This window comes from Diplodia corticola (assembly GCF_001883845.1).
Source record: "Diplodia corticola strain CBS 112549 chromosome Unknown scaffold2, whole genome shotgun sequence".
In the NCBI taxonomy this organism is placed as follows: Eukaryota; Fungi; Ascomycota; class Dothideomycetes; order Botryosphaeriales; family Botryosphaeriaceae; genus Diplodia; species Diplodia corticola.
The window spans coordinates 696,813-713,296 of NW_017971481.1; the positions used below are offsets into that span (position 1 = coordinate 696,813).

The following is a 16,484-nucleotide window of genomic DNA, read 5'->3' on the forward strand; positions in this document are numbered from 1 at the left end:
GGCGGGGCAGCGCGTGTGAATGGATATGGGGACACGGGTGGAGTTTGGCGAAGGTCGGCGTACAAGCGTCGCGAAATGGCGCGCAACGCGAGACGCGACCCGCGTAAAGTGTCCGTGCACGCGCTACGCAGTGGCAGGGATGCGATGACATCTACCAACCAGAGCCCCGCCAAACCAAACTTCTGCATCAGCCTCCTCGACTACCGCCGGTAACACCACCACCATGCCGGAACAGGTCTCCCGCGAACCGCTTGTCTGGATCGACTGTGAGGCAAGGGAGCCTTCTGCCAGCAACGTCTCCCCCAGCTTACCTCTACCAGATGACGGGCCTGAATGCCGAAACCGAGTCCATACTTTCCATAGCATGCTTCGTCACCGACTACGACCTGAACTTGCTGGATGACACGGGATACGAAGCCTTCATTCACCATGACAAGACCAGACTCGACGAGATGGATGATTGGTGTACAAAACACCACGCCAAATCGGGTCTCACTGAAGCATGCATAGCTTCCACCACCACCCACGAGCAAGCAGCCGAGGGTTTGCTCGAGTATGTCAAGCAATACGCTCCGGAGCGTCGCAAGGCCCTTCTCGCCGGGAACACGGTTCATGCGGATAAGAGCTTCCTCAACAAGGAACCCTACAACGCCTTGATCAAGCATCTCCATCACCGCATACTCGATGTCAGCGCAATCAAGGAGGCTGCCAGACGCTGGGCACCCCAGGAGGTCCTCAAGAAATCGCCGTACAAGAAGGGCCTGCACGAGGCCCGTACGGATATATTGGAGAGCATTGCAGAGGCAAAGTTCTACCGCGATATATTCTTCAAACCTAGCAAACTACCTGAGGCCGAGAGTGAATCGTAATTTCTTATGAGCTTCACTCATTCATCTTTCAACATTACCAAAAATCATACTATTTCAAGTACCATTAATACTGATCATCTGAGACAGGAAGAGCAGAGCTGATTTTCATGCCTTCACGTTCGGAAGCGGTTCATTGCAAGCGCCGCAATGTCCAACAGGGGAATTTTGCTGCTCCGTTCGGCCTTCAATGTTGCGCAGGCTATGGAGCTTTGGCTCCCCAAGCGGTATTTTGAGTGAAATATAGACCGGGTACACTAAATTGCCCACTGACCACGATCGAGTAAGGGTGTATTGCGACTATCACTTCGCCAATGGAGCTGACTCGGCTTATTCTCACGGCCTGTAAACATCTTCTGTTTCCCGATGCCGCAATGCGGGGCAAAGGATTCGGGTCTTGTGGACGTGAAAGTCTTCCTCTGCGAATTGCCATGCTGTAAGTTTCTATTCTTCGTCGCTTTAGTCCTCGGGCAGTCCTCCTGAAGGAGGCTTAGAACAGGGAGGTCCAAGCGATATCGAAATAGGATAATGCACTGGATTTCAAGGCTGTATACATGGCCCGACGTTGGATTTTACATCATCGCCGGTGGTGGTGGTGGTGGTGGTGCGCGATCGATCAGACGAAAAAGCGTTGCCCGCCAAATGATAATCAAGCACTACAAGCAGTTCAAGACGAAGATCGTCAGAATGGGCTGCGCCATCAGTTTGTCACTTCAATTGGGCGCCGGTGTCAAAATATACCGCCAAACGGGACGGCTAAGCCACATGCAATGATTGGACACACTCCCCGAATCACATACGTGCGGTGGACAAAATGTAGCATAGAATCATTGCTTTTCTTTTTATTGCTACAGACTCGGTCGTGACCATCTCATGTACGTAGGCACACAGGGTACTCTCGAAACTAGGAAGCAGTAAGAACGACAGGACCCAAGTCACAAGTCCCACTAATCAATCGCAATTTCTGCGAGTGTCGAAGCAAAAGAAGAGAAAAGAGCCCCGAAGAAGACGGCTACTAAAAGGCGGAAAGAAGAGAAGGTATAACCGGAAAGAGAAAGCCACCCGCAAGTATCCAGGCTGAAATAAGCGATGTGACCTGACGACCGCCAATCTCCCCAATAGCAGGTCTTTTCTCCGTTCCCGTTTCCCCGCTTCCACTTGAGACCTTCCCGCTATCATCTTTGACCCGAGAACTTCAAAGGAAAACCCCACCATTAGATCCATCAAATCGTACACTCAAGCTCCCTTTTCATTGGTTGCAAATCATCCTGAAAGACCCCGGTAACCATTGGCCATCATCCCTCATCGTCGTCGATATGCAGGGGTGCATGGGGCATGGTTTACGTGAGCGGGTGTTCTAGAAGGGTAAGCGGATATTAAGCCAGGATTGGTGTGGTATTCACCAGTAGGGACGACGGTTGTAGCTGCTGCTGTCGTCGTAACCACTGCGTGCACCAGGGCTCCTCGGCCTACCACGGGGTGACGGGGGACGGCCGTAAGGCCTGTCATGACCGTTCATGTAAGGATCAGGCTCGTAGCCACCGCCACGGCGGGGAGGCGGGGGGGCCCGAGCATCGTAAGGGTCATCGGGGTAGCGGGCGCGCGGCGGCGGGTAGGCGTCATCGACCGGAGGACCGCGGACGCGAGGGGGAGAGCGGGCGTAGCGATCACGCGGGTCGTAGTAGTCGCGAGGCGGCGAACGACGGCGGTAGTCGTCGCGACGAGGGCTGTAGCCACGAGGAGGACCACGACGGTAGTAGTCATCCTCAGGAGGACCGTAGCCGCGACCACGAACCGGCGAACGCGACCTGTAGCGCTCACGGGGGCGCTCCTCCTGGATCTGGTAGTAGTCAGAATAGGGGCGGTCGTCGGGAGAGAACGGCCTGGGTGAGCTGACATCTTGGACGCAACGGACCGCCTGTCCCTTGAATTCGCGGTTGTCGAGCTTCTCGACGGCGTTGCGGAGGTCGTTGGCTGTCTCGTACTCAACGAATCTGACTTGGTCACTATCTTGCTCGTCGTGCTTGGCGGGGGTCTTTGCTTACCCACGGCCATCGCGCTCGCGGCCAACCTCGGAGTAGACAACGTCCAATCCAGATTGGCGGGCGAAGTCCTTGAGATCCTATAGGTCCAGTGTGTAAGTTCCGGCCACGGCAGAAAATGGATGTGCGGTGACAAGCGACAAGCAAAGGGAAAGGTCCAGTCCTGGTCCAGATGCTTCCAAACAACCAGTGAAAGAAACAGGCCGCGCGAGACTCCATTGGCTCTCCCCAGGACAAGACAAGTGAAACAGGACACCAGCACTCTACAAGCGGAAGGGGGATGAAAGGCGGCCGATAAGAGAGACCAGCGTCCGGCTACCGGGAAGAGGAGCGTCCCACAAGCGGAACCTATCAGCCCGGGAGGTGCAGACGACGCGAAACCGTGCGTAGCTGGCTCAAGGTACAGGAATGGTGACGGGAACGTGGACATGGGAAAGGAATCCAAAGGTCTCTGAACCAAGTGTTACGGGGAGATTGCTAACCTGCCAGCTCGTCTCGACGGGAAGACCAGTGATGGACATGCGGAACGGGGTGCGCCTGGGGCGCGGGACAGCGCGCTCCTGGTGGGAGTAGCCGTCGTTCTGGCGGCGCGAGCCGCGGGCGAACTGGACAACGAGGCGCTCGCCCATAAAGTCGGAGCCATCTGCGGTGGAACAGTGTCAGAAAAGCGCCGATCGCTTATGCAGGCGGCTGGGGCGCAATAACGTACGGAAGGCTGGTGGTACAGGTCAGTAAAGTGTCTCACGACGGGCATGCGGGGGCTGGGCGGCCAACTCACCAGGAACGACATCTCGGGCGTCCATGGCATCCTTGTACTCGATGAAGCCGAAGCCATTCATGAGCTTGATCTCGGTGATCTCGCCAGTGCCATGGGTCGCAAAGTGGGCTTCAACATCGGCCTTGGTGGCTGTGGTGTCGGGCAATGGTAGTCAGCGACGCGCATCACTCCAGGAAGAAAAGCGACAACGGAACGGTGGTGGTGATGGTGGTGGTGGTGTCTTTGATGCCAGTCCGCGCGAGGCCGGCTGTGTCCAGCAGCGATCCAAATCCATCCAAAGCGCGAGTGGGAGCGATCCGATCCAGCAGCCGGGCAGGACATCAGGGAGTGAGCATACCGTTGCGAGGAAGGTTCCCCAGGTAGAGGCGAGTGGACGACACCTCAGTCATGATGGGCGATCCCTCGAGCAGCTAGCCGGCGCAGGCAGAAAAAAGGCAAGGCAGGTGGAGCGAACAACGGCTGCGGTGTCCAAAGCGCAATAGAGCAGCGGAGGCGGCGGGCGGATGGGACAAGACGGGGCTCCGCGATCCTGGATGGCGAAGGACGGGCGGGTGGTGGTGAGTTGGGAAGAGAGCGAGCGGGCGCAAGATGGAAAGGCTGACGGCGTGGAGGCCGCTGGCGCCCTCGCTTTGGGGCGCTATGACCCGGCCGGGTTAAGCGCCACCTTGGACGCGCCAGGCTGCGATCCTCCAGGCCGTTTGCCCCGGCAAATGCAAATGCCCAACCGTGTCAGATGCCCGCGCCGCCCGCCTGCCTGCAGCCCCAGACCCAGCGCGCCTGCTGTGGCCGCGCCTGCAATGAGGCTGCCGTCGCACAAGCCGCGCGCTCGACGAATCAGTGCGGCGTGGAGGTGGCGCTGCAGGCGAGGCGAGCCCGAGCCCTGCGCGCTGCGCGCTGCGACCCGGCCTGATCTCAGCAACCTACTAAGCACACCCAACGGCGCGCTGCCCCGCCAGACACCTTGCGCGCCTCGACGCGCTGCTCGGGCTTCCGATGCCTCGCCAGCACTGCCGATTGCCGGCCCTGCGCGCCGGCCGTGCCCAATGGAGCTGACGGCGCCCGCCCGTGTCGAGGGACGCCTACGTCACGCCCCCACCGCGCATGCACCTGGACGCTGCACAATATGGAAAAAGGAACATCAATGGAAATTCGCCCCTTATGTGCCGCTCGTGTGCGCCGGTAGTTGCACAGATCGAAGCTCAAATATACATCCCAAATGTTTCCAGCCCTGATGATAGTAAAACAGTGATCGTGTCCAATAACGCCACGCCCTTTGCTTCAGCACCCTCGCTCTCAATGCAGGAGCTTGTCTGACGCCTTGGAAAGAATGCGTGCAGCCTTATCCACCTGCTGCTGTGCCAATGTCCAGTTGCCCACTTCAATCGCGTCTCGTACTGCTGGGAAGTAAGCCTCGTCGTATCCGCTCCACGCGTCCGGACCAAAGATGATGTGCTTAAACTGCTCGCGCCCGGGAATGCCGTGCTGCTGGCCGTCGTCCTCATCCACGTTTTTGCCGCCGTCCGGCAGGTCGAGCAAGTGAGTCTCAAAGTTGGACATGCGCGTGTTGTGCGACAACCGCTCCATTCCCATTGAATTAGTCTCGTAGCCCGCCCGTCCGCGGAACTGGCCCCACCACCAATCTTCCCAACTCTCAAACTCCTTCGCGTTCTGCTCAAGCGTGTCGGCCGCCTCGCGCAGCGCCTTCAGATTGAGCTGCTTGCCCTGCGTTGCATCCTTTCCGACGGCGAACTTCTCCAGATCTTTGATGAATCTCTTGACGGCCATTCCGTATTCCCTCATGTCGAACGGGTAAATCGGCTCTTGCGCGAGCTCGAGAATGAGAAGCACCCAAATCTCCGCAAGCGTAGCGTGGTAAACGAATCCAGGATCGCCGTACTTGTCCATCCAGTCGAACGTTTCGTAGCAGCTGTGGTATGGATAGCCATTCTCAGGCCCGTCGAACCCGATGTCGATGCTGGAGCACCCGGCAAGATCCTGGAACGCCACGTAATCACTGCCGGCACCCAAGCCTTCCAGCTTGCCACCTTGTTCGTTCCAGATTTCGCCGACGGTCCTGTTCTGCAGAGGGTCTGCCACACGAGCCAAGACCCGATTGAGCGCTGTTTGGAAAAGGGGAGACCCCAAAGCCCGGAATTTGTCGCCCACGACGCCGACGTCGACATTCAGATAGGCAATGGCATTCTCGCGAATGTCATTGATATGATCTTCCACGTACTCTGTCGAGCCGATCATGTTGTACTCCTCAGCGTCCCAAGAGGCGAAATAAATGCTCCGGAGGGGGCGCCAGCCTTGCTGGACCAAAGAGTCAAGCGCAGTGATGACTTCCATCATGACCGCCGTTCCACTGGAAACGTGTCAGTACGAGAGAAAAACATGAGAGGCTCAAAGGAAACAAACCCTCCGGCGTCAGCCGATCCGAAACACCAGGCATCGCGATGGTTGCCAACAAAGATCTTCTTGGCTGACACCTCGACACCCTCAAAGACTCCCATAACGTTCCAGATAGGTTGTTTCTCCTCTTCATCCTGCTCGTTCTGGAGAAGCACAAGCGGCGAGGTCTTGTCTCCGGTCCACCAGTCGACTTCCGGAACGCCACCTACCCAATGCTTGGGTGCCTTGTCGCCGTGGCCCTTGAGCGCCTGCAGCAGTGGCTTCGCATCGCGCCACGCGATAGGCATGCTGGGAATGTTGGGTAAAGCCGGGTTGTTGTCCTTGCTGATCCGCGGTGCATCCAGCCCGCTTCCAACGCCAGGAGTAAGCACATCACCAACGATCCAGGCGGACCGAGCAACCGAGCCTCTTTGAACCCCGTCTTCCGGTCTCCATCTTCCGTCTGGATAAACATCTCCTCTTACGAAACCGTCGTCCTTCGGGTCCGAATAAATTAAACATCCAATAGCCCCATTCTCTTCCGCGAATTTGACCTTCATCGCTCGGTCTGACATGGTGCCGTAGTAACGAACTAATACAATTGTACCGTTAACATCAATCCCGCGATCTCTCAGTGTCTTGAAATCCTCCTGGCTGCCGTAGTTCGCGTAGACGAGCGGGGCAGTGACATTTCCGGCCCTCGAGAGTCCGTGGAAAGCCAGCGTCTGCTGTTCAGGGCTGATGTCGGGCATGACCAGCTCCTCCTCAAGCTTGGCCTCGTATCTAAATTGCGGGGGGTCGACGATGGCGACTCTCCGGCCACCCTTGACGGGATAGTTCAGGTAGACATTATATTCCAGAGTGGCAACTTTATCCATGCCAGCCTGCGTGAAGAACGACTCAATCCAATTAGCCAAAAACTTGTCGCCCTTGGTCCCGGCAACGTGATCGATGCTGGTAATATGCTTTAGGTTTTCGCGGATGCGTTCCGCCGAGATCTGCGACTGTGCCCACGAGCGCGCCCACTCGGGATTGAAGGGCGCCATGCCGCCACGGCCGAGGGGAAGGACGGAGGTGACGAGGAGGGCGTAGACCAGCGACGCCATCATCAGCACGCCGAACAGGCGCAGGACGACGCTGTAGCCGGGGCGCATGTGCTCCGGTATCGACGGCAGGCTGCACGAGAAGGTCGGCCATCGGAGGGGCTTGCGCCAACGTGGCAAGCGTATGGATGACAGGGTCGCACCGATGCTTGAAATGCGCTTGGAGAAGCTCATGTTCATGCGGGCGCGACGGCTGCCGTGGGGCTGGCCACCGGCCTCGATGACCTCCAGCTGTTCCATCTCGCGATGCAGGCCCGACTCCTCGTCCTCGCTCTCCTCGACCATGTCGGGTAACGACAGGTCACTCTCCATGCTATCCCGGACTGACTCGACCGACGGCTGTTGGTATCCATCCGGACGACGTGATGCCCCTCCGCCGCTGCTTCCTCCGCCGCGGCCGCCCAGCAGACCTTGCCGCTCCGCATCGTCGCTGACCTCGTTGGGGCCGAGGTGTGAGAGGGCCGACGGGGGCCGCGACGAGGTGGCTTCCTCATATGTGGGGATGGGGAGGCTCTCATGGGGATCGTAAGGGTGTTTTTCGTCGACCATTGGTGTGGTGGAGGGACGCCAGGTCCCGGGGGGGCTATGACGCGGCGCGCGGGTGCGGGTTGATGGAAGTTGGGTGGGTGTGGTGTTGGCGGTCACTGCGTGCTCATGGTCGCTGGCCGGGGGGGCGACAGGCGGTCAGATCGAAGGAAGCGAACGAGCGGCGGCGAAGCTGAAGGGAGCGTGGTGGTGAAAGGAGACGGTGCGTATGGCGTTGCGGCGGTGCAGGCCGTGTCTGGAGCAGCAGGGGAGATCGCTGGGCTTGTCTCGAATGCTCGGCGACTCGGATGCTGCGCGAGGCATTACGAATTCGCCCTCAGCGGCGCCTCCTGGGTGCCTTGGCGCGCCGCAACACTCGACGACCTCCCGCACGCCGCGGCTTCATTCGCCGCAAGCACCAGAGCCCCCGCACTGGCGCCCTGTGCGCCGCGAGATGTGCGATGGGCTCCACATTCTCGACATCTCACCGAATTCCTGCGCAGCTGCGCAGCTGCTCCACGCTCCAGCACCGGCTCGTCCGGCAGCGACAGGTCCAAGGGTCCGCCCAGATGCTCGCAGCAGCCGCGGCGGCGCGCTAGCTTGCAGGGTCCCGCTCATTGGAGCACCTCCTTCGTGCGTGCTGCAGCGGCGAAAGGCGCCGTCCTATTACTGCGTCGAAAGGGGATGCGCAATTCGGCAGCGCGGCAGGGACTCATTTCGCACGCTGGAGTGGCTGAAGGCAATGAAATACCCCAGTCTCGCTCCCACGTCAGCGCCAGCACGCCGTGTCCGCCTCTCTTCTCAACGCAGTGCCCGTGTCAGGTCGGTCCAGCTTGCCGTCACTCCCGGGGGCGCCACAGCAACTCCAACTCTTCAAGCCTCGATCGCCAGCCATATGTATCGTGCAAGATAGCCTCGTAATGTGCAATTCTACTATTTTCGCACTTGCAGTCTCCACATCAATTGCCTGCTGGTCCGAGCTCCACGTCCCAAACAGGCTGTCCACGTACCTACTACACGCGGTCCTACACCAGTCCTCAGTAGTTTCTTCTCGCGCACGCAATACCCTGTCATCTCGCCTGTCGTAATCCATATCCGTACTCTCCAGCCTCCAAGGGCCCTTTTACCGCTTTTCACCGCAACCTCCCCTCCACCTTTCCCCTACATGTTCCTTCCACCCGTAACCGAGATGGTCTGTCCGCTGACATAGCTGAACAGCGGACTCGCGACGGCCAAAATCGCGCTCGCCGCCTCGGTTGCAGTGCCAGGCCTCCCGAGCGGGATGTCCGGGAAGCCGCCCTGCGCGCGCGCGGCGCCCTGGGCCTTCGGGATCCCGAGCGCGACCTTGCTCCCGTCCGGGGTGGTGACGAACGCACCCTCCTCCTTCGCCGCCGTCAGGCGCGTGAGGATGTGCCCGAAGGCGACGGTGTTGGCGCGCACGCCGAACGCGGGGCCCCATTCCTTCGCGATGGTCTTGCTCAGCCCGACGACGCCCGCCTTGGCCAGCGCGTAGTTGGCCTGCCCCGCGTTGCCGTGCAGGCCCGACGTCGACGAGATGTTGATGACGTTGCGCGGCTCGCCGTCCTTGACCCGGAAGTAGGGTGCCGCTGCGCGGACCAGCTTGAAGGGCGCCGTGTTGTGAAGCGCCAGGATCGTGTCCCATTGCTTGTCCGTGGTCTATATATTGCAGGCCGTGTGTCACTCAGTCTGACCCCGTATTCGGATAACGAGAGCAGCGGTAGATTGGGGGATGGCAACAGAAGGGGGGACAAACCTTGTGAATAACACCGTCCCACGTGAAGCCAGCGTTATTTACGATGATATGAATCTTGCCGTTGCCGAACTCGGCCGCCTTCTTCACGAGCTCGTCGATGTACTTGTCGTCCAGCATGTCTCCGGGCACGGCGATGGCGCTGCCGCCACTCTCGTTGATCTGCTGCGCCACTTCCTCGGCCTTTTCTACAATGGAAAAGAAACGGTTAACCTTGTCTTCCTTTCGCTGAGTAGTTCGCAGTGGAATATAACTCACTGCTGTCAATATCCGACACCACAATCTTGGCACCTTCGTTCGCGAAGAGCTTCGCCGTCTCCGCGCCGATGCCTTGGCCCGACCCGGTGATGATGGCGACCTGCCCTGCCAATAGCCCCTTGGGGTAATTAAGGTGGCCAGCGATCTGGCTCACGCGGCTGGAGTACGACATTCTTTTGGGGTCTGGTGCAAATTCGTGCGGGCAGGTGTTCAGATACTCTGTGCAATTATTGCAGGTTCAATTGTAGTCGAAAGGCGAAATGTGCCAGGGAGAAGCGTCGTGGTGGTTGGGGGCAGCAAGGATAAACCCCCAGAAAGCGGAGTAGCTATGGGGAAAGCTCGTCTCTCGAGAATTGCCGAGGATGATGACGCCAAAAGCGGGTGCAACGTACCGCGGCAGGCCCCAGCGCCGCAACACCACCACCAACTGCAACCTCGGGAAAAGGAAGCTGCTTGCAATCACAGTCAGTTGCGAGCAGAGGCAGGGAAGAAAGTTTATCGAAGCCCTCTAGGGGTCTTATGGATTTGACTATTTCGTACTATCTACGTGTTTGTTTGTTGGTTGTGTATGTGCAAAAAGCGACCATTATGCGCTTTTGTGTAATGGAGATAAAACGCCCGTAAATGCCAATCAAAAACACCGGGCCCATATGCTGCCTTCATTCCCATCCATCTTAATCATCATCATCATTCACAAACCATCATAAAAACATTCTCGCAAAGCCAGCTTGGCGAGTTCCGCGTGAGCGTGTCATCTCTTCTTGTCCCTTCAATCGTTGAATCTTTTTACCTGCTCGACCTCGACCTCTTGCTCTTGCCCAGCTCCTTCCTGTTGAGCGGCTCGTCCGGGAACACCCAGCCGCGCAGGCGCTTGGCCTCGCGCTTCTCGCTGAGGTTGGGCTTGGGAATCCACGCGTCCTTCTCCTGGCAGTGCTGGCGGGTGAGGGCAGCGGGGCCACCAACCTCCATGCGCCAGCTGCCGTGGATGCCAGGGAGCGGGTTCTCCTTGGCCAGCATGTGCAGGTACCAGAGAGCCAGACCGGCAGTCATCTGGGGGGTCTGCTCGCCAGTCTCCGAGTCGACGCGGAGGCCGCTGTTGGAGATCTGGATGGGAGCGCTGAGCTCGAGGTAGCCGAAGAGCGGCACACCAGAGCCGGCGTCAGAGCTGACGGTGGCAGTGTCCATGGTCTGACCAGGGTTGGAGGGGTCACCACCGCAGCGGACGCAAAGCATCTCGATCTCGGTCATGATGAATCCGTAGCGGCAACCGTGCTCGCGCATAACGCGGTGCAGGTGGGCAAGGCCAGCCAGGTAGTAGACCTGCTTGTTGGGTGCCTCGGAGCGCATGCCAGTGTTCCACTGGTCGTACGACTTGACGATTCCGACGACACGGCCGCGCTGGTCACCGTAGATGGTCTTCTCGTAGTCGGTCTGGTAGTTGGAAACGAAGTCGACGGGGGTCTGGTTGGTGGGAAGACCCTTGCGGGAACGAAGAGACATGTGGGTGTTGCCCTGGGCGATGTTGAGAGCGGCGCTGACCTTGGTGCCGTAGTAATCACGGATGATGTCGTGAAGGGCAGACTCGCTCTCGGGCATCATGTTGGCCTTGGGAGGGGTGGGAAGGGACATGGCATCAATAGGGATCTGGAGGAGAGGCATCAGTCCGGGGATGGAGCTGATGGTCTCGATGTTGAAGTCATCCCAGCTGCGGAGGTTGCGGATGTCCCACCAGTAGTGGCTGCCGGTCAGGTTGCGAGCACCAGTGGTGACGCGCTGGACGAGAGCGGGAGAAGGGTTGGCGCTGGTGAGGTAGTCCAGAAGGGTGGTGGTAGAGGCGGGCTGGTCGAAGGCACCGTACTGGAGCTCAGCAGCCATGGGCTGCTGGACGGGAGGGGCAACAGCAGGGACCTGGTCCTCGAAAGAAGTGGTGGTCTGAAGGGGGAAGGTGTTCATGGGCATGGCCGTTGCCAGGTTGTACGAAGCCGCCTGAGCCGCCGAGCTCTGGGTGACATAGTTCGGCAGGTTGCGGTAGGTGGGGTAGCCATAGCGGTTGATGACGCTCTCGTCGATGCTAGTAGCAGAGCTAGAGCGAGAGTGGGACCGGACACCAGAGACCGAGTGGGCCGAGTGAGAGCGGGAGTGGGTTGCCATGGAAGGACGGCGCGAGAGGTTGATGGGGGAGTTCAGGCCAGAGCCGAAGTCGAACATGGAGGGGGCGGGGGAGCCATACGAAGCGTTGCTGAGGGGGCTGGTCGAGCGGCGACCCACAGACGAAGGACGCGCGTAGGGGTTGTAGTTGGAGATGCCGCTGGCCGCAGACGCCGTCCGGCGGTGCCTGATGGGGCCAGAAGTCGAGGGCTCAGTGGTCTGATCCTGCGACCGGATCTTGGGCAACAAGAGAGGGCCATGCTGACGGACGGGCGATCTTGCCGGAGTGGGCGCGGTGGCAAGACCGCACTCCGGAGAAGCATCGGGCGTCAGGTAACCCGAAGGGGCCTCGAAGGAGGTCTGAGCGTCCTGGCAATAGGAGCCGTAGGACGAAGGGGGGGTGTGCTGCCTCGAGTACATGATGATTTTTTGTGATGTTGTTGCTTCCGGACTGAGGCATGTTAGGAGCGAGGAAGCCGAGCACGGGCTTGATTGGAGACTTACGCAACTGTTTAGAAAATAAACAAGAGGTGATTAACGGCGAGCGATTTGGTGGAGACCGGCTCCAAGAGACACTCAAGAACAACAGATGAAAGGAAAGGCGAAACACGAAGGAACTCGTGGGTCTCGCTCGGACACACGCGTAGAAGATGGTTTGTGAAGATAGGATGACTGGAGAGGAGAGAGCAGATGGGGTGTGGCAGAGCCGCTGGTACTTATTTCCAAGGCTGTGAGGCCGTGACATCCAAAGAATCTTGCAGAGCCGGGGAAAGTGGGACTAGCGGCAAACAACTTGAAACAGAGTGATCGACGGCTGGACCCGATTTAGGGCCCCGAAGCCATGTGCAGCGAGTATCAGGTCCGTGTGAGAGTGCGTCCCTCCAGCGCGCCAGGATGCGTGAAACAAAGCACCCAATGGGGAATCCTTATGCGCAATTTGCTGCTGAGACAGGCGCTATTATGGGCTTTATGCCTGGCCGGGCCGCCCGCTCGGCCGCTCGAAGCGGCTTGATGCGTCTTGATTGGGGAAGGGGTGCTACGTGTGGCCGCCGGAGTGCTGCGCTGCCGGGCGATGCGCTGCGACGGCGGGCGGCACGCGAGACGGCGGGCTGGGGTTAATTTGGGACGCTGGCGGGCGCTGCCACCGTCCTGATCGGGCGCTATTTGCAGCGCTGGCGCCGGGCCGGGGCGCTTGGGGCGCGGTCGGTGAGCGTCCATGCTCGCGAAGTCGAGTTAGGGTGCAGCTGGCGCCGGCGAGAAAAACCGCGTGTGGGCGGCGCGATTGGCTGCGGGCGACGGGCCCCCGGTCGCCGATTCCTCCAAGAGTCTTACCGCTTCGACAACTCACTGGCCCACAGCGAAAGTTCGTTTCGCGGCTGCAGCTACGTCTGCATGAGTGACTCACACCTGCAAGCGGTGAGCGCTGGCCGGCCACGTTGAGTCCTCAGGTGCTCAGAATCTGCACCGCCCGACGTCAACCCGCCCGCCTAGCTCTTTCCTCAGGCCTTCGCCCCGGGACTTGCGGCCTTCGAGAACGTCGCCGCGCTCGAGGGCCGCTGACCGCTTCTCTGGCGGCACTTCTCGCGGCCGCGCGCGCGCTGCTAGCGTCAGCGGGATGCGTGGGATGCGTCTGGCTGCACGGCCGCGCCCGCAGCGGCAGCGCACCACGGCTACCTGCGTGCCCTCTGCTGTGCGGCTCCCGACGCGCAGCGCGCCCGCCGTGCGTGCTGCAGCGCTGGTTGAGGGCGCGAGGTGCGGATAGCCGCTCGCGCTGGACGCCTTCCCCGCGCCGCCCGCGCGCGCTGATTGGCCCGCAAAAATACACAGAGCCGCAACACTTGGGCGCAATGTCCCTAAGCGCCCACCTCAGCGCTTCTCCGACTTCGAGAAGGAAACAAAAAAACGATCTGAGCATGGACGCGGCTCCACACGCGCCTGCTCAGCCTGCTCAGCCTCCTCCCTGATCCGACCAGCGTAGCATGTCCGTGTCCAGATCGTCGTCTGATCCACGGGAGACACTTCGAAGCGCCCAGCCACCCAGCTCCAGCCGCCTGTGCAGCGGCTGATCTACCATCTCCCGCCTCTTGGGACAATTTGACGCGTGGAGGAGATTACTGTGTTCCATTGAAAATGGATGCTGTGTCTGTGCGAGGAGGATCCCGCAGGATGCCATGGCCCAGAAAAAGCATCCATCACGAGCGCGTAGTTGCTGCGTAGCATCGTGCACACGTGCCGGCCTTCGTCATCACGACAATGACGCCGTGGAGACTGCCGCCGACTCGGGCGGCTGCTGCGGCCCCGAGTTCGCCCGACTGTGTGCTGTGTCAGTAGTGTGCTGGCCGCCGGCTCATGCCTCATTTGTGCTGCAGCCGCTCCTCAACCTGCTTCTGCCACCACGACGGCCAGTCCACTACGGCCCGATGCCTTCGTGCCTCCTCGGCCGCAAACACCATAGCGTGGCTCTGGACCACCTCTTCCAGCGTGCACCCAATGAACTTCTTCTGCGCCTCGACCACCCCCATCCTGCCGTCCTTAACCGCCCCAACCGCTTGCACAAACTGCGTTGCTAGCCCATCGTCGCCACCGCCATGACCACCGCCGCGCTGCTCCGGAGTGAATATCTCCGTGCGGTCGCTTGCAAAATCATGCACCCTGATAGTGGCGCTGTCGTATTCAATCTCGCCCTTGGTGCCGTATATGCGCCCTCGGCGCTCGCAGATTTTTTCCGTGAAGGCCACCATGTGAAACTGGGCAGTTTTGGCGAGACTGCCTGATGCAGCATCGTCCTCCCAGCTGATTGTCACGCATTGGTCGTCGCAGACGTCGTTGTCAGCCTCCCACACGCATCTCCCAAACCAAGGTCGTCTGCGCACTTCTTCGTCTGGAGTCTCGGATGTCCAGTCTTCCGAAAGATCCTTCATCAGCATTTTCTCAGCTGCATCCGGCCCTAGCGTGCTGAGACAGTCTTCGATCTCAGGGTTGACGATCTTGACCGGCCACCCTGCATTGCCTCTTCTCAAATGCCGCTCCGCATAAATCTTCTTCGCGCTGAACATGCAGTCCTTCTCCATCGGGCATGAAAGGCAGTTGGTTGCCGTGCCAGCAGCCGCTGGCTTCCTCGCCTTTCTGTAGAAGTTCCGTTTGCCGGTGGAACTGAGGAAAGCTGGCTTGTGGGCCTTTTCTCCCGCTTTTGCCGGCTCGCTGAGCATCCACAGCAAGAAGTCAATGTCGTGGCAAGACTTCGTGAGCAACGAGGGAGCAGTAGTAGACTCTCGCCTCCAGTTTCCCCTGCGTCGCTGTCAGTAACGACAGCGATCATTGATCGGGTTGGTAAGACATACCTCACATAGCTGTGCGAGAAATGCCACCAACCTGCGCACACACACACATTCAATCAGCACAAACACATCCCACGAATTCACACCCGCGCAAAGTGGTCACGAACCAACCGGCTCCGTATGCTCCACGCTCAGCACGTCCCCAACCACGCCCTGCTCTCTCACCAGCCTCCTCAATAACATGTTGTGCGGGGAATACCTCAGCACGTGCCCGATGCTGAAGATGCGGGGCACGTTGATGTTGCCGTGGCTACCACCTGATGATCCGCTGCCGCCGCCGCCTCGCAGCATCGCCTTGTAGATGGCCACGCAATCCGCCAGCGTCGTCGCCAACGGCTTCTCGCACATGACCGCCAGCCCCAGCGGCGCCAGGCCCTCGACCACCTCGCGGTGCTGCTCATCCAGCACGCACACGAACGCTGCGTCCACGCCCGGCGGGACCTGGCCAGCAGCAGACGAGGTCGAGGCCGAGGCCGAGGCCGCCCGCGCCCGTCGTGCCTTCTCCCATTCCACGTAGTCGCGCCAGTCCGCGAACGCGTGTTGCTGCTCGTCGTGCTCGCCGGCCCCCTCCTGTTGCTCCTTTCCCTCCTCCTCCTCCTTCTCCGCGGTGGTGATGAAGCGGGAGACGAACTCGCGCCGCTTGAACGCGATCGGCTCGGCGACGGCGGCGATGACTGCGGCGGTATGCTTCGCGACGGCGCTGGCGTAGGCGTGACCGCGCGAGCCGGCGCCGATGACGAGGATGCGCGGCGGCGAGGGCGAGTCGGCGAGGAGCTTCTTGGGCTGGAGGGGGGGAAGCGAGGACGTCGATTTGGCGGCGACCGGGCCGGCGGCGGCGGCGGCGGCGGCGATGGGCTCGCCCAGTTTGGACTCGGGGATGTTGGTGTGCATGATAGGAATGCGGTGTTGTGGAGAGGCACGAGTGGTACGGTTGGGGAGGAGGGGGTGGAGGGCACGGCAGGTAGGTAGGTAGCTGGCAGCGTAGACGTCACAGGCAGCGCAGGAGCGAATGCGAAACGACTGTATTGTTGTATTTTAACGATTGGTGATGCTGCACCCTAATGGCTCATGTTGGAGTAGCATTGCAGAAGACGGAGCTCTGATAGATGGCATGTTAGGTGATGCAACGGTAGGATAATGCTATCTAGAGATTCGCTGATTGGAGAGATGCACTGGCAGGGAGCCCGGAAGTGGGGAACGAACGCACCCTGACCCGTGCTGGACGCCACTCTCGTGCAACACCGACATGTCCATCTCATTTATT

General features: G+C 59.9%; 6 protein-coding genes across 6 annotated transcripts; 1 reads left to right on the top strand and 5 right to left on the bottom strand.

Moving 5' to 3' along the window:
* Window positions 1-320: 320 nt before the first annotated feature.
* BKCO1_2000230 (ribonuclease h-like protein) lies at window positions 321-869 on the top strand (the record flags this gene model as incomplete). The annotated part of the gene is made up of 1 exon (XM_020272431.1): window positions 321-869. The coding sequence occupies one exon, from the start codon at window positions 321-323 to the stop codon at window positions 867-869; it is 549 nt and encodes a 182-aa protein (XP_020134712.1).
* Window positions 870-2,265: 1,396 nt separating this feature from the next.
* BKCO1_2000231 (pre-mrna splicing factor) lies at window positions 2,266-4,075 on the bottom strand (the record flags this gene model as incomplete). Its single annotated transcript, XM_020272432.1, has 6 exons — window positions 2,266-2,860; window positions 2,912-2,988; window positions 3,391-3,551; window positions 3,618-3,623; window positions 3,687-3,815; window positions 4,024-4,075. The coding sequence occupies 6 exons, from the start codon at window positions 4,073-4,075 to the stop codon at window positions 2,266-2,268; spliced, it is 1,020 nt and encodes a 339-aa protein (XP_020134713.1).
* Window positions 4,076-4,979: 904 nt separating this feature from the next.
* Window positions 4,980-7,729, bottom strand: BKCO1_2000232 (glutamate carboxypeptidase tre2; the record flags this gene model as incomplete). Its single annotated transcript, XM_020272433.1, has 2 exons — window positions 4,980-6,051; window positions 6,105-7,729. 2 exons carry the CDS (start codon window positions 7,727-7,729, stop codon window positions 4,980-4,982), a joined length of 2,697 nt encoding a protein of 898 aa, XP_020134710.1.
* Window positions 7,730-8,866: 1,137 nt separating this feature from the next.
* On the bottom strand, window positions 8,867-9,906 carry BKCO1_2000233 (3-oxoacyl-(acyl-carrier-protein) reductase; the record flags this gene model as incomplete). Its single annotated transcript, XM_020272434.1, has 3 exons — window positions 8,867-9,382; window positions 9,480-9,664; window positions 9,735-9,906. 3 exons carry the CDS (start codon window positions 9,904-9,906, stop codon window positions 8,867-8,869), a joined length of 873 nt encoding a protein of 290 aa, XP_020134711.1.
* Window positions 9,907-10,520: 614 nt separating this feature from the next.
* On the bottom strand, window positions 10,521-12,302 carry BKCO1_2000234 (sialidase-like protein; the record flags this gene model as incomplete). Its single annotated transcript, XM_020272435.1, has 1 exon — window positions 10,521-12,302. The coding sequence occupies one exon, from the start codon at window positions 12,300-12,302 to the stop codon at window positions 10,521-10,523; it is 1,782 nt and encodes a 593-aa protein (XP_020134708.1).
* Window positions 12,303-14,236: 1,934 nt separating this feature from the next.
* On the bottom strand, window positions 14,237-16,111 carry BKCO1_2000235 (streptomycin biosynthesis protein; the record flags this gene model as incomplete). Its single annotated transcript, XM_020272436.1, has 3 exons — window positions 14,237-15,170; window positions 15,224-15,254; window positions 15,328-16,111. The coding sequence occupies 3 exons, from the start codon at window positions 16,109-16,111 to the stop codon at window positions 14,237-14,239; spliced, it is 1,749 nt and encodes a 582-aa protein (XP_020134709.1).
* Window positions 16,112-16,484: the final 373 nt, after the last annotated feature.